At 42.0% G+C, this 16,477-nt stretch overlaps 1 protein-coding gene across 1 annotated transcript; it reads left to right on the top strand.

Annotated features, from left to right (window-relative positions):
• Positions 1 to 1,157: 1,157 nt before the first annotated feature.
• Positions 1,158 to 16,362, top strand: LOC139761878 (phosphoserine aminotransferase). The gene is made up of 9 exons (XM_071686453.1): positions 1,158 to 1,334; positions 7,923 to 8,053; positions 9,262 to 9,377; positions 9,877 to 10,038; positions 10,369 to 10,466; positions 10,767 to 10,936; positions 11,839 to 11,991; positions 15,441 to 15,554; positions 16,197 to 16,362. Exons 1-9 carry the CDS (start codon positions 1,281 to 1,283, stop codon positions 16,300 to 16,302), a joined length of 1,104 nt encoding a protein of 367 aa, XP_071542554.1. The 5' UTR covers positions 1,158 to 1,280; the 3' UTR covers positions 16,303 to 16,362.
• Positions 16,363 to 16,477: the final 115 nt, after the last annotated feature.

Below are 16,477 nucleotides of genomic sequence, written 5' to 3'. Positions count from 1 at the left end.
GTATGGGCCCTGGTCTCATGACGGCCTTGAGGGTCTCCTGAACCCTCACCAATGTATAAATTGTTCTGCAGCTCGGAAAGTAAAGCTACCAAAGCTAAGTTTGGGCGTCGTTTTTCCCTTAAAAACACAGGGGACAGATCTGATCCGCTAGAGTGACTTTCGCACCAAGACGAATGCCCGCCTACGTAATCTAAGAAATATAAGACAATGGAACTTGCCGTCGTCGGAGTTGGAGACATGAGGACGATCCCTCACACAATAACCCTCCACCTGGACTTTACAAAACTCTCTCTCTCTCTCTCTCTCTCTCTCTCTCTCTCTCTCTCTCTCTCTCTCTCTCTCTCTCTCTCTCTCTCTCCAAGTCTCAAGACTTCATTAATAGCCTCTCACCATCAGACACCGTCTTGTATAAACATCACTGTGGACATGTTTCTCTACCTAATTGCAAATAGTTTAATTCCATACTATACATCTTCAGTTTTCCGGAATAACTACCTTTATTTCAGGTTAACGTTATACCACGTATTAGTCTTGGTTCGAATTCTTGCTGTTGAAGTCAAGAATTTACATACAGTAATCCCCATCTTCAAGCTAGAATAACCTTGTGAACCTGGTAGGGGGTGGTATAGATATTCGCTCATATCATTTAGGTTTATAGACTAAATAGACAGTTGCCAGACGTCATGAGACACTCGTGAGGTTCTCTAATCCACTAGACGAGAGATAAGTGTCCGGCTGAACTTGGTTTGTTGCCAATCATTTGCAGATAAAAAGATAATGAAGGTCATTCTACATCATCAAATGTCTGGGACTATCGCAATAGAATCTCTAAAGAGCAGACCAGGACATGTCATAACAAGTGTCCCTTGATATAACAAACTGTGCAAACCCAGAGGATAATGTTACTAGTTGGCAACACTAAACAGTGAGCCGAGACAAGGTAGGCGAACCTTCAAATATTTCGTTAAATAAATTTCACACTTCTCTCGCGTAAACGGATCAACAGAAATCGTCAAATGGCCATGATGTCAACTCTTTGCAATAGGCAATAATCAGTTTCCCTGACTTAGCACATAAGGCAACAAAACGCAGCACTGAGATGAACACGAACAAGAGCGGAAAGTTTGGCCACGTTCGCTGGTGAGGACACTGACGACGTGGCCTTAGTGTTCCCCATCTGATCACTAACGTCGGCTGGTCAGCTGGTGACTCTCGCTACCTCGGCCGGGCTAACATCCCCTACACCTACCAAGGACACTGTGCTGGCCTCGCCCATAAGGATGGCTCAACAGATCAGCTACTTCTCCCCTGGCCCGGCCAAGATCCCGGAGGAGGTAAGATTTAATAATAAAACTAGTAATATAATATCATTGATATTATTATTATTATCATTATCAATGATGATGATTGGATTATGACAGACAAATTATGGAATGAAATGAATGACATGCTAAGAAAGCATGATAACGTGTGTGTGTGTGTGTGTGTGTATCTTACGTGTATGGGGGGAGGAACCTGCAAACGTTTGAGCGAAAACTGCAGATATCCAGCTAACGAAGGGAAGGGGTGGAAATAAATGTTTAGAAGCGCTACGTGAAGACTTGTTTTTTTTTATGGTTTTGGAATTGTATTACAGATGATGCTATATTTCATATTCAGTCGGAGTGTAGCCTACATATGTAGTTTATATTTTAAGGAATCATTATCTCAAAGTGAGCGGAGCTCTGAGTAGGAAATATGTACATATCGTATATCAACTGACTGTTCTACGTCTTATATCTCATTCTTGTACGTATCTCCCCTGACGATGTGATCATTACACGAAAGTGCACTTGGGAACTTATCTTGTTTCATTTTCCTAGTGGTTTTATGCATAATATATATATATATATATATATATATATATATATATATATATATATATATATATATATACCATGCGGTACAATGAACATCATTTATTTTATTACATATTGTCTGTATCATCACATGGTTGGGCTTCGGTTATGTAAAGATGAGCTTTAACAGGAAGGAATGTTCTCGCCACTCACCAGGAAACAATTTGCCTCACATCAAGGAAGGCTTCTTACAGCCCCATCTATCTGTTTATTCCCTCTAGTTGAGAGTTTACTATGACAGCAGAATCGTCTGCTTTCTTGCGCATTAATGACGTCCAACACTATTCTGGCCTAAAGCTAGAACTAATCCTTACCTCAAACGAGTACTTCCAAAAATTTAAGATAATGTACAACAAGAGACAATTTTGTTACGGTAGTTTAAGAAGACCAAATTCATAAAGACTGACGGAGGAGTACACAAAGCCTCCATTCTTATCTCACTCAAAATAACTATGCTGCAAAATAGACAACATAAATGTTCCGTGGAACACCCATCTAGTTCGTTCACTATATATATATATATATATATATATATATATATATATATATATATATATATATATATATTGTATCTACACTAATCACCGACTATCTTGATCCATTTTCCCCACATCTGCTCGTTTGAACCTCACTGATCAATCCTTCCTTCACAGCAACATTTAACTAATCACCATTACATCGTATCCTGTTTCTACATTCTTTGGCCTAACCATATTCCCCACTTTCTCAAACTGAGCTTCTTTCCTTACCATGAAATGTCCATCTGGGTGCATTAGAAAATAATCTTAAACATTTTTTTGTGAAATACCTTAGCTTCCTAGACTTTCGTATGGTATAGCCAGTGCCGGAGATTCCTAGGCTTTCGAATGAATGCATTGCTAGCCAGTACCGGAGAAGCACAGCTTATTAAATTACTTAAATCATACTAGGCTTTTGTAACGTAGCCAATGCTGGAGAGACATGGCTTTCTGAATTTAATCGCAAATGCGTTCGTACTGTAGCCAGTGCCGGAGAAGCAGAGCTAAGTTATTAAATTATTCCTTCCGACTAAAACTAGTAGTTACCAGTAGATTTATTTGTCAAACATTTTGAAAAACTTTGCACAGAGTCTCTGACTTTAGGAGTACACCCTCTCTTCATCCCCTGTATCTCCGATATCAAGTATTATAACCAGACTCGTCTGGTAGGAAACCTCCAGTTCACCAGCACGAGACGCTCACGTGATGGTAACCGGGTGCGTCCACTTGAGTTTCCAAGGATGAACAGGGCCGACTAACCCACCCAGGTGTAGAGTTATAAGACGTTACTTCTCTACGTCACACACACACACCACTGGCAGAAAACACACATTTCTAGTCACAAACTACGTGTGCAGGGAACTAACTGTGTCTACACCATGGGGATCTTGCTCTTACTGGGGAAAAAGGCGATGTGGTGCGACTCCCCAACATGACTTATGATCCGACTCGCCTGGCAACAGCAAGAGCACAGCCCATCACTGCCTTGTTCCTACACCTGAATATTATTATGCATATTTCACAGCAATCTGTCCAGAATGGAAACGATCTAATATTACATATTTAAGAGAAATTTGCTTTCAAAATATATATGCCTAAATGCCAACCTTGGCTATTGTGTGAACAGGTGATAACACTGGCGAGGTTGGATAGCCCAGCAAGTAGTACCAATGGCAAGGTGCTCAGCTTCTCGTGTGGCCCAGCACATACCTGGGAAGGTGTGGTATGTAACAAAGATTGTATGTATGTCTTCTTTCGTAGGAGAGAAACATTCTTTTTTTTTTTTTTTTTTTTTTTTTCATACTTTGTCGCTGTCTCCCGCGTTTGCGAGGTAGCGCAAGGAAACAGACGAAAGAAATGGCCCAACCCCCCCCCCCCATACACATGTACATACACACGTCCAGACACGCAAATATACATACCTACACAGCTTTCCATGGTTTACCCCAGACGCTTCACATGCCTTGCTTCAATCCACTGACAGCACGTCAACCCCTGTATACCACATGACTCCAATTCACTCTATTTCTTGCCCTCCTTTCACCCTCCTGCATGTTCAGGCCCCGATCACACAAAATCTTTTTCACTCCATCTTTCCACCTCCAATTTGGTCTCCCTCTTCTCCTCGTTCCCTCCACCTCCGACACATATATCCTCTTGGTCAATCTCTCCTCACTCATTCTCTCCATGTGCCCAAACCATTTCAAAACACCCTCTTCTGCTCTCTCGACCACGCTCTTTTTATTTCCACACATCTCTCTTACCCTTACGTTACTTACTCGATCAAACCACCTCACACCACACATTGTCCTCAAACATCTCATTTCCAGCACATCCATCCTCCTGCGCACATCTCTATCCATAGCCCACGCCTCGCAACCATACAGCATTGTTGGAACCACTATTCCCTCAAACATACCCATTTTTGCTTTCCGAGATAATGTTCTCGACTTCCACACATTTTTCAAGGCTCCCAAAATTTTCGCCCCCTCCCCCACCCTATGATCCACTTCCGCTTCCATGGTTCCATCCGCTGACAGATCCACTCCCAGATATCTAAAACACTTCACTTCCTCCAGTTTTTCTCCATTCAAACTCACCTCCCAATTGACTTGACCCTCACCCCTACTGTACCTAATAACCTTGCTCTTATTCACATTTACTCTCAACTTTCTTCTTCCACACACTTTACCAAACTCAGTCACCAGCTTCTGCAGTTTCTCACATGAATCAGCCACCAGCGCTGTATCATCAGCGAACAACAATTGACTCACTTCCCAAGCTCTCTCATCCCCAACAGACTTCATACTTGCCCCTCTTTCCAGGACTCTTGCATTTACCTCCTTTACAACCCCATCCATAAACAAATTAAACAACCATGGAGACATCACACACCCCTGCCGCAAACCTACATTCACTGAGAACCAATCACTTTCCTCTCTTCCTACACGTACACATGCCTTACATCCTCGATAAAAACTTTTCACTGCTTCTAACAACTTGCCTCCCACACCATATATTCTTAATACCTTCCACAGAGCATCTCTATCAACTCTGTCATATGCCTTCTCCAGATCCATAAATGCTACATACAAATCCATTTGCTTTTCTAAGTATTTCTCACATACATTCTTCAAAGCAAACACCTGATCCACACATCCTCTACCACTTCTGAAACCGCACTGCTCTTCCCCAATCTGATGCTCTGTACATGCCTTCACCCTCTCAATCAATACCCTCCCATATAATTTACCAGGAATACTCAACAAACTTATACCTCTGTAATTTGAGCACTCACTCTTATCCCCTTTGCCTTTGTACAATGGCACTATGCACGCATTCCGCCAATCCTCAGGCACCTCACCATGAGTCATACATACATTAAATAACCTTACCAACCAGTCAACAATACAGTCACCCCCTTTCTTAATAAATTCCATAGTTCATCTTAAATGACAATCCTAGCCCGGGTGTAGTCAACAGGCGTTTGACTCGACTCGTGAGGGTCAGGTCAAAAGGCCGTTGGTGACCTCACCGCCCAGCTTTAAGAGGTACATGACTTTGCACGCGTAACTTGTTCCCGCCATCCTTAGTACAAGTGAGGAAGAGCCCAGTCTGGTTAGTTAGTTTCCTCACAGCCTATGGCGACGTTATTACACCAAGGTGTGAATATGGGTTGATGATGAAGCAAGTTCACAGAGTTGAGCTGGAGGCTCCATGTTTTCTGTAGATTAATACACATATTACAGGTTAAGTTTACCTATCCATATTGACAATAGAGCCAGGGAGAACAGAAGATAGAGTCTCGCGTATTACATGCTGTGCTGTGTGTGTGTTTATTAACTGGTGCTTGATCTTAGCCTTTGAAAGTAGACCTTGATCGATACTGGGAGCAGTATTGATCCAGAGAGGGACAGTTGATGAAGACGGGAAATACTGATCAGGATGAGGGTTGTATTGATCCAGATAGAGGCAGTATTTAACACCTCTGCATATACTTAATTACTAATGTGGACACTGCAGAGCACCGTTATACCAAGTGGTGGTGCATTTCACCCCAACGGGCCCTATTGTTTGCCAAAAGCACAGAAAGGAATAAAATCTCTAGATTTACCTCCAGCAGACAATACAAAGCCGAGCTCTGTTTGGAAGAGAAAATAATGGGAGAGCCATATTTACCTATGTGCCCCAATAATGAAAAGTCCCTAAAAGTTGCAGTAGGACAGTAGTCAACAATATCTATGTCAGTTGGAAAACTTCTGGTGAGTTGTCAGTGGTCTTTCTGTGCGACGGTAAAGGTACCTTACAAGGCTATGTTTATAATTTATAGACCCCTCACACCTCTCATCCCTTTTGAAAGTGACTGTATGGTCCACGGGTAAGATAGGTTATAGCCTTTGACCTAAACTTTAACAAGAAAGGTCAATAGTCATATCATCATACCGAGTATGTATCGTTGTCCTGAGGGAGGTTCGTAACGTCGTGGTCAAAATCCGTGTCATTGTATTTTAGGTTCGTGCCGACGTGTTCTAGGTTCGTTACGACGTGTTCAAGGTTCGTGCCATCGTGCAGAGGGCAATGAATAGTCATATCGTCTGACAGCAGTCATTAATCCACCTTACAACCATTGCCCAAAGTTGAAAGTTCAGATGTATACGTAATATTTCAAAAGTTTGCGATCTAGCAACGTAAATTTCAGACCTTTTTATATGCTTTTGCCGTCAAGAAAGAGGGGAGAAATTATTTCCTAATTATGAAAAGAAAACAGCAAATTAGATCTGCAAAAAAATTCAGCAATCTCTGCGAATTCTTTTAATGAATATTCATCCATAGACCCTTGATCCTTCTGGATGCGAATGATTTTTTAAAACTCATCCCTATCACCAAAGAAAACCTTCAGCGGCGCAAATTTAGAGAACGTAAAACTTGTTTGAGTGGTATACTCATGTATTTTTATGTTATACTAAGCAGTACGTGACCTCTGTCTACTAGAAAATTTAGCGATGCCTCAGAGGCAAATGAGGAACATATTAATTCTTTCCGACGACAAACAAAGTATATTAAACAGGCTCAAAGAGCACGTCCAACCTGTGTACTAAGAGGCAGGAGCCATCTCGCCACATGTGTACTAGGAGGCGCGCGCCGCCAACGCCCTCCGCTTCGTGTACCACAGGGCACATCCCACAGGCTCCATCTGTGTACAGGGAAATATCGTGACACCTACCCCATGTACAGGTCGTTGTTTACGACATTACGTCCAAAAGAAACAGCATTAGAACCCTTCTTAAACTCCCCCCCCCCCCACCTGGTATTACGTATTTAACAGGACAAATGGCTCCTACAGCATGACGATATGCGAGAGCTGGTCCATACGATGCTTTGCTTTGAACACATTGTCAAATCCATGAAAGCAAATCCCACTATCATGCCACTTCCCGACAGAGTTCAATGAAGATTTAGAATTTATAACTTTCTTCATGGCTGTGGTCTGACAACACACCCTCGAGTTTTCTCGTCTTGTCACACGTCATACCTATAAATGTTGTGGCTATATTTACCTGCAAAATCCTCTGTTCATGTGAAACGTAAAGGCAGGAAATACTCTGTCTCTAAGACTCTCTTGACCCAACGGGATCAGATGGACCTGTGGTGTGCCGTGAACCTGCAGCAGACGAGACTCTTCAACCCTTGGCTCACTAGCTTCTGTTTTCAGTGTCTCTGAACACAGTCGCAACTTAACACTGGGAATGTCGTATGTAACGGAGCGGCTTTATACAACAAGGCATTGTCCTTATACCGTAATTTTGAGTTACGACAGAGTGGACGGTGGTACGTGCTGTTCCCCATGTCGTAACGTAAGTTTACGACACTGGACTGCACTTGCCGCTTCCCTGATGCAACATAAGCTTACGACTTTGAATGTCACGTGCTCTTCCTTTGTCATAACGTAAGTTTCCGACTTTCTGTGGACACCCACCAGACCTGAGCAGCCTATGGACTCCTTCAGGTACTGCGGGGGCTGCAGGAGAGCCTCATACACTACAAGGACACCAACGTCAGCGTCCTGGAGCTCTCCCACCGATCCAAGGACTTCGACGCCATCCTCCAGAAGGCGGAGACGGTCATCCGGGAGGTGCTGTGAGTACTGATGGTGGTCTTCATTCGTGTCTGGCCAGCCTGTGTGTATGTCTGGCCAGCCTGTGTGTATGTCTGGCCAGCTGTTGTGTATGACTAGCTAGCTGGTATGTACGTCTGGTCAGCTGGTGTGTATGTATGCCATGCGGTGTGTGTCTGGCCAGACGGCGTGTACGTCTTGCCAGCTGGTTTGTATGTCTGGCCAACCGGTGTGTATGACTGGCTAGCTGGTGTGTATGTCTTGCCAGCTGGTGTGTATGACTGGCAAGGTGGTGCTTATGTCTGGCCACTTGATGCATATGTCTGGACAGGTGTTATGCAGGTTTGACCATCTGTTTTGTATGTCTGGTCAGTTGGTGTGTTTATATGGCATGGTAGTGTGTACTTCTTGCTAGTTGGTGTGTATGTCTAGTCAGTTGGTGTTCAGGTGGTCCGCACGTCTTCATTACTTGATGCACACGTCTTTCGAAGACTCACATTTATCACATCAATGACTCCGTGTGAGTGATATGATGGTGAGGGGCAGTGTGAGAAGCTCTGGTGAGGGGAATTTCAGTGCTGTGAAAGCTTTTGTGGTGGAGCGCTAGTCATGTCAGATGTATGGATCTGAAATTTCGCTTTTCCTTTGTCAAGATATCACAAAAATTAGGTGGAGTGACAGAATAGTGTGGCTGGGCTTAGGGAACTGTAGAGAAACAAGAGGAATTTGAAAGATATGTGGATAAAAATATCTTAAGAAAAAGATTCATGAATGAAAATATTTTATGATGGTTTGATGATAATGTAAAGTGCCTGGCAGAAGATAGACTGGTGAAGCTGCATAGTAAAGAACAGATGAAGGTACAAGGAAACTTTGAACTTGGGTTTGATGTGCTCCTGGTGAAGGCGCCGCTAGAATGGTGTTGGCTGTCCGTAACGGTGGCGTGTGGTGGTTACTGTGGTGGAGGTAATGGTCGCATTAATCTAACTTGATGAATGAAGACTGTGTGCAAAACGAAACCTCAGGGAAGCATTTACCTTCGCTTGGAAGTCGAAGCTCATATAAAAAAAAAAAAACTTGGAAATAATTAAGAACCTGCGTGAATGAGAGGCCGGGCGTAATTATGTAATTCTGCAACATGGCAGCAGGTGTTGCCATGATGTATGTCGGTGTTCCCGTGTACTCAGAACACCTGTGATGCATTGAAGGTTATCTTGCCATCTCTCGACAGAGACGTGCCTGGGAACTACAAGTTGTTGTTCATGCAAGGCGGAGGGACGGGCCAGTTCGCCGCCGTGCCCCTCAACCTCATTTCCAGGACGGGCAAGGCAGACTACATAGTCACAGGTGAGTAGCCAGGGGAGAAAAAAAAGATTGAGAAAGAGAGAACTAAGAAGAGCAGTGAGAGAGAGAGAGAGAGAGAGAGAGAGAGAGAGAGAGAGAGAGAGAGAGAATTTGGAGTTAATAATGTCGAAGGATGATGAGTCTGGAAGAGGGCAGGTGAGAAAGAGAGTGGGAAATTGATGATAGAGAAGAGTAATGGCGCTAAGAAAGGTAGAGTAAGGTGGGCTAGTGAGGCAGTTGATATTTACTCATTAACAGAAACGAAGTCACACTTGGGAGATTAAAAAAGAAAAATATGCAACATGCAACTGAAAGAGGAATCTGGATACGAAACAAGACGCCGACCCTTGAGCACCGGCTGACCTGACCTGACCCTTGGAGGGTAAGGTCAAAGGCTAGACCATTATACCCAGAGGCTTTACCGTCGTGGTCAAGGGTCGTATCATTGTGGTAACCGGGTTAATAACGAACATTTCCCTCCGATCCACCCGGCTGGGGGCAGGGTCGTGGTCGTCCAAGGCAGCAAAGGAGGCGGCAAAATACGGGAGTGTGAACCTTGTAGTACCGGAGGGGCAGCCCTACACTGGGGTACCCGACAGGTCCTGCTGGAAGCTTGACCCTGACGCTTCCTACGTCTACTACTGCGCCAACGAGACAGTCGAGGGTTCGTAAGTCACTCCTACTTTTTAACGTATTCTTTTTCTATAATAACGGTTTACTGGAGCCAAGGGCTGAAAACCGAGCTAAAAATCACAAATACATAATTGAAGCTGTACGGAAAGTCAAGGAATTGTGCAACGGTTTCATTATCAACAAAATACAATGTTTCGAACCATGGTATTCTGACCCAGATCAAATGGCGTCTTATTTGCCCCAAATCACCCGTTTCCTATTGATTCAACTTGCGTCCGTGTAACAATGCTAATTTGATCGCTAAATTCTCGCTGTGTTTTCTCAGTTTACGAAGGTACTAACAAGTGTTACCTTTTGACAGGTGTGGAGTTTCAGAGCGTGCCAGAGGTGCCACCTGGAGTGCCTCTGGTCTGCGACATGTCCTCAAACTACTTCACCAGATCTGTTGATGTATCCAAGGTAAGCAAATGCGAGATGACGAAGAGTTGTTTGCGTGGGAGTGTAAACCACTGGAGGTTATATGATCATTACAAGGGATTGTAAACTTTTGGAGCGGAAGGGTAAACCTTTACAGAGGTTGGTGTACGTGATCGAAGTAAACTTAAATTTCATATGCACTCCATGCTGTTAATATCTTGGTAAAAATCCCCTTATTCACAAAACTATGTTACGGATCAGCTTTTAAAATCGTAGTCGATATATTTGTATTTATGATAGACTATAGAATTCCTTGACTTTAGCCTTCTCTTTTCTTTTCAGTTTGGATTAATATATGGTGGAGCTCAGAAGAATATTGGTTGCGCAGGTGTGACTTTGGTCATTGTGAGAGACGACCTGTTAGGCAACCCTCTGCCGACGTGTCCAGTTGTACTAGATTACACGGTTATGACCAAGCATAGATCGCTTTACAATACACCGCCAACATTTCCGTAAGTTATTCAACCGGTTTCTCATACATAAATATATACGTGTCTAAAAATATCTTATTTCCATACACAAAACGGAAATTTTAATTTTCCGCTTACTATACATCACAGCGCTCCCATCACTAGCACAATGTGTGATTGCTAAATACCTTTTTTCTATAATCACCCAATGATATGGTATGAAGTAATGCTTAGATGTTTGGAGTGGATTTTCGTTCACTTCTCTCTGTCCCCTGGGATATTGCTGCCTTCTCTCCTTTTTCTACAGGTATTATTTTGATGTGCTCACGTGAGCTGTCTGCACGTATCCCTGCTACTAAGGACTTGCGTCTGGCTGCTGATTCCCATAGTTTTTAAGGGAAGACCAATCACACCAGAATTAACCATTATGATTCCTCCCTCTTTACTCGAACATCGAAGCTGTGGAATCCTCTACCCTCTCTCGTCTTTCCCTTTTCCTATAACATATCCACGTTCATGAGTGTGGCCTACTCTATAATCTTCCTTTCATATATATATATATATATATATATATATATATATATATATATATATACTGAATGCGTAATACAAAATAACGTGAAATTAATGGCTACCAGTCCCAATATTCAATGAATAATTCAAATCAGTCCTACAAATGTTGTTGGGAATTTTACTTCACAGATGGAATTTGCCCCATAATATAAACTAACCGATTTCACTTGGAACATCTATGTGGCCTCGTCATAGAGGATAGGAAAGGTTTGGATTCATACCATTACAACTATGCCTCATAATCTTGTATTGAGAACGGCTGATTCTAATGATAGAACAATTACCATTTTCAGTCACTACAAAATGTATCATTTTGGGATCCCTTCTAAAGTATCAAGGTTGGCAGAAAAGTAACCATATCTTAATTTCAGGATTCACGTACTGGGAGAGGTGATCGCATGGGTTAAGAAGGAAGGAGGTTTGGCCGAGATGGAAAGGCGATCGCTGGAGAAGAGCAAGATATTGTACTCCATAATTGAGGAATCTCATGGCTTCTACAGTAGCCCCGTTGACCCAGGCAGCAGGTTTGTTACGTTCACACCCATAGTGGTAACCTGTGATAAGGTTATGATACAATTAAGTTTTAATTACTACCGCGAGTTTTTCCACAAAAAAGCTACCTCGCTGAGGAGGGAAAGGGTAAGTAGGCTCTACTATTGTTGCTACTACACTACTACAACTATAATAATAATAGAAAAGATAATAATAATAATAATGATAATAATAGTAATCTGTCCTTGCCTAACTTAATATGTGCAGCACAGTGTTTGGCTTGTCACCCATGGTATCAACGATTCCTTATATTCCTCGGGCCGTATTTACACTTGTCACGTAACCTGGCACACGTCCACATACTCTGAACTTGATATTCTACTTGAATTTCTCTGTTAAAAACAAGGCAACCCATTTTCTCACTATTCCAGCAAGAAACGTCGACTGATTTACTTGACACCCAAAAATCACAAATAAGAATTTTGTGCGAGCGTCGCCGCTTTGTTTTGCGTACAAATGATATGTTGGTGGTCGATAGACTGACTGAGAAAAAAAGGCGAAAAGACAACCCAACCTATCCCAACTTAATATATATATATATATATATATATATATATATATATATATATAATCAGATCAACGTCGCAGTAGTGATGATTGTGCTGTAAAACAACATAAGCATAATACTCACCTAGACAAGCAAACTACCAGTACGTGCCAACCATTTTCCTATAATGAAATATGAAACTTCCTCCATCCATCTGAGGTTATATTCATATACAGCTCTGGTCCATCATATAGATGATGCTGCCCTTACCATAAGACACATGTAAGTTACGACAGCAGTGTAGCAAAAATCCACTAATAAGGTTTAACTTTGAGGACAATTATATAACTAATAATCTATGAGGATAAGGACAATTATATAACTAATAATCTACGAGGGTAAGGACACTTGTGTAACTAGTAATCTACGAGGGTTTCCTGAATCATCGCCGTACCATCACAAAATATTACCGAGATACTTTCTCAGAAGGCCCTTGGCATATAATCCAGTAAGAACCGTTAGGCTGGTAGAGGCGGAACTAACCTCCACCATGTCGTTCGCGCACTCAATGTCAACCTTGACACGTATATGAATAAGGGCGGGTCTGCCCTAACGACATTCCGAATGTGATGAACATTCTACTTTGATGTGTAGGGTTGAACTTGTAGTCATGGTTATTCAAAGTTATTTTCACTACATCATTCTAAGATCTAGTGTAATTTGAATATGGAAAACATGGGCATCATAGAGAAAATTTTATTTTGATAATGATTGCAATGACTCGGATTCTATTCAATACTTAGAAATGACGGCTTTTATTTACTAATGCTAAATGAAGCGAAATTCCAGTAAGTCATACAAATGTGATCGGTAAAACATCCCTCATGAAAATATTAAGTAAAATGAAATTTTCATAAGATATATATTCTCCATGTAGTGGATATAGTTAATATCTATACAATGGTTAAAACAGCACAATACTAATTTCATGTATTACGTTACTAGAACTGTTACATAAATGATGTGGCGATGGTCGTGAGCCATAATATGCATGTGTTTACCAACTGAGAGAATGGGAAACAACACAGTCAATATGGTCTAAACTAAGGAGACAAAGTGTGAACCAGCATAATGAAATCTACAGGGCTGTATCCGTTGTGCCTAATGAGTACGAAGAGGCTAGAATGTGGCTAAATGTCACACTCAGACATACAATGAAAACACTCAAGGTGTAAGTACAGTTTATGCAAAGAAATGCAAATTAATTCAAACAGCAACTGACCATTAAGTCCTAACGTGGCTGTTGGTGATATGATAGGAAGAGAACAGAAACTCATAGAGCAGTTGGTAAGAGTTGTAAAACACAGATCTCAGTGAACACATGGCCATTTTAGTGTTGATCATGAAGAGCCAGCTTAGTGGAGACCACACTTTAGATATATTCAAGCAGGCGCAAATAATGTCAGTCTTGGCTCTGAATCGAACTACTTATCAACCCTATGCTTAAATACATCCATAGTACCGCTTTGAACCAACCTGATTTGTAAATTATTCCCTATGTTAACTTGTTGAAGAAAAACTACTTCGTTTCATTTGCATTAAAACATTTGACTACGAGGGAAGATAGACAAATATATGTTTGAGCAGCTTGTTATATCGAGATTATCGAAGCTCCGATCATATAAACCTTCTAAACATTAAAAGGTAATGAATAAAACATTTGTAAATATACGTCAAAGAATATTGGTCTGAAAGCTACAGACACGTCAAAGTATGACTGATACAATAAACTTGTGGAAAACAATCCACTCAACTGCTGGAATTACCAGAGCTGTAAATAAACGTAATACTCACCTTGTCAAAGGAAATACCGATGAGCCAAGCTCTGCATGGAAAGTAAGTTGAAATTTTTCTCAGTTATCACATCACTTTTATGTAGTACAACTTTTCATGGATTCCCAAGCGCAAATGCATTTGACGTTGCAGTGGAAAACACAACGTAGGTTACGGAATCTTTACGGCGCAAAGCCACTGGAGTTGAATTTCACGTCTCGCCTCTGCACCACCACCACCGTCACAAACCGTAACAGTAGACCGTCTCTTGAAAGTCTCTGGCAGACAAACCAAGAATGACTATGATGCCTTATACCCTTCCCCCTCCCTCCTTCCTCACTTCCTGGTCGTTCGCTCATTGGTTGTCGACCTCGGACGTCATGAAATATGGGCGGGTCTGAACAAGGAAATTACGAAAACGATGACCATCAATTTGGAAAGCAGGGATGAAAGGACAGTCACTTATCTTTAAGATTATACTGTATCCGGTACAAAGTTATTTTTGAGTTAGTGTTGACTGAATATGACGGACATAGGCATCAAAGAATTGTTGTATTGCGCTGATATAGTTCTGTCAACAAAATCCATTGAATCTGTATTGATAATGGTTTTTATCAACTAAGGCTTTCTGATGGACTGTAACTATATTAGAAATGTAACTCAGATATCAACAATAAACTATCCTGCACAGAGACAAAGTAACAACCATACGTCATTTCATAACACAATGAACTTACAGTTATAAGGGTATAGAAAGATTTATTGACAATCCTTGTATATCGATTATACCTGTTATATAAATCAGTACGATCTGCAAATATATGATCTTTTTATCACATTTTGTTGCAAAGGAGGTGTATGGATAAACTTTTCATAATTGTATGTTCTCATGGTAGTCTTATTACAATGCTATTCAAAACAGCTCACAGCGTCGACTCAAACGAGTGTTTAATCTCTGTTTTTGAAGATGAAGCCTCAGTCTTGTTTAGCGACTGACCCTGTAAGTAAAATGACACCCCTTGTGCACGACGACCGAAGTCATCGTATTCAAGGTACTGAGTCGCTGAATTCAGAGGGTTAAAGTTGGCATGTGGTCGGCAGGTCCCGCATGAATGTTGTGTTTCGCGTTGGTGGCGCCGCTGGCGAGGAGGACCTGGAGAAGAAGTTCGTGGACGCTGCGTCTCAGCTGGGGCTCCTTTCCCTCAAGGGTCACAGGTTAGTAGTGTCCCGGAGTTTAGATAAGTAGCGTTTAGAACAGAGGACGGAGCCTAAGAGGGAAAATCCTCACTTGGCTCCACTCTCTGTTCCTTCGTTTGGAAAAGTAAAAACTGAAGGGGAGGATTTCCAGCCTCCCGCTCCCTCCCGAAAAACTTCTGAGGAGGGTTGCTCTTATAACGCACGACAGTAGAAGAGAATAGTTTGGTAGTGAACTGGGCATGACAGCTGAACAGGATGTGCTAAGGTGGTTCGGACATTGAGAGGATGAGCGAAGAAAGGTTGACTAAAGAAGATCTATGTGTGAGAGGTGGAGAATGAAGGGAAGACCGAGATGGATGGAGTGACAGTGGCTTTGGCTTATTGGGGCCTGAACATGTAGGAATGTCAAAGGCATGCATGTGATATGGAGAATTGGAGCGGTGATATACAGACGACGCACCGTGAGTAGGCAAAACAAGGGCAAATGAGGTGGTGAGGGGAAATCACGGAAATCCCTGCGGAGCTTGAGTGTATATAGGGAGCTCTATTTACAGTGCATTATATACATCATATCTGTGAGCAAGGAAGAACGTGAGCAAATATGGTCGATCTTCGTCTGTTCCTGGCGCTAACTTGCTAATAGGATACTTTTTTTTCCAGGTCTGTAGGAGGGATCCGAGCTTCTCTATACAATGCCCTCACGCTAGCTGATGTCCAACGGCTCGGCCAGTTCATGAAGAAATTCCAGCAAGAGAACAAAGCCTAATGTATGGTTAAAGCCAACTGTTGTAGAGTTGAGATTGGTATATAAAGTTTCGACAAGTGATTACTAGTTTATTGTCTCATTATAATGTGTGGAATGTTTCTTTTGGTTGGCTTGAGACCCATAGTCCTTAAGGCCGCCAACGTCAACCAAGGAATAGATAAACATTTTTGAATAC

Source organism: Panulirus ornatus, chromosome 42 (assembly GCF_036320965.1).
Source record: "Panulirus ornatus isolate Po-2019 chromosome 42, ASM3632096v1, whole genome shotgun sequence".
In the NCBI taxonomy this organism is placed as follows: domain Eukaryota; kingdom Metazoa; phylum Arthropoda; class Malacostraca; order Decapoda; family Palinuridae; genus Panulirus; species Panulirus ornatus.
Note: the sequence above shows the minus strand (reverse complement) of the source record. Positions and strands in the feature narration are given on the sequence as shown.

Excerpts from the sequence above, each read along its gene's own strand:
- LOC139761878 (XM_071686453.1), top strand. The coding sequence starts at position 1,281 with ATGGCTCAACAGATCAGCTACTTCTCCCCTGGCCCGGCCAAGATCCCG. Across the intron at positions 1,335-7,922 it reads CGGCCAAGATCCCGGAGGAG|GTACTGCGGGGGCTGCAGGA; the intron begins GTAAGATTTAAT and ends GGACTCCTTCAG. Across the intron at positions 10,467-10,766 it reads GATCTGTTGATGTATCCAAG|TTTGGATTAATATATGGTGG; the intron begins GTAAGCAAATGC and ends TTTTCTTTTCAG.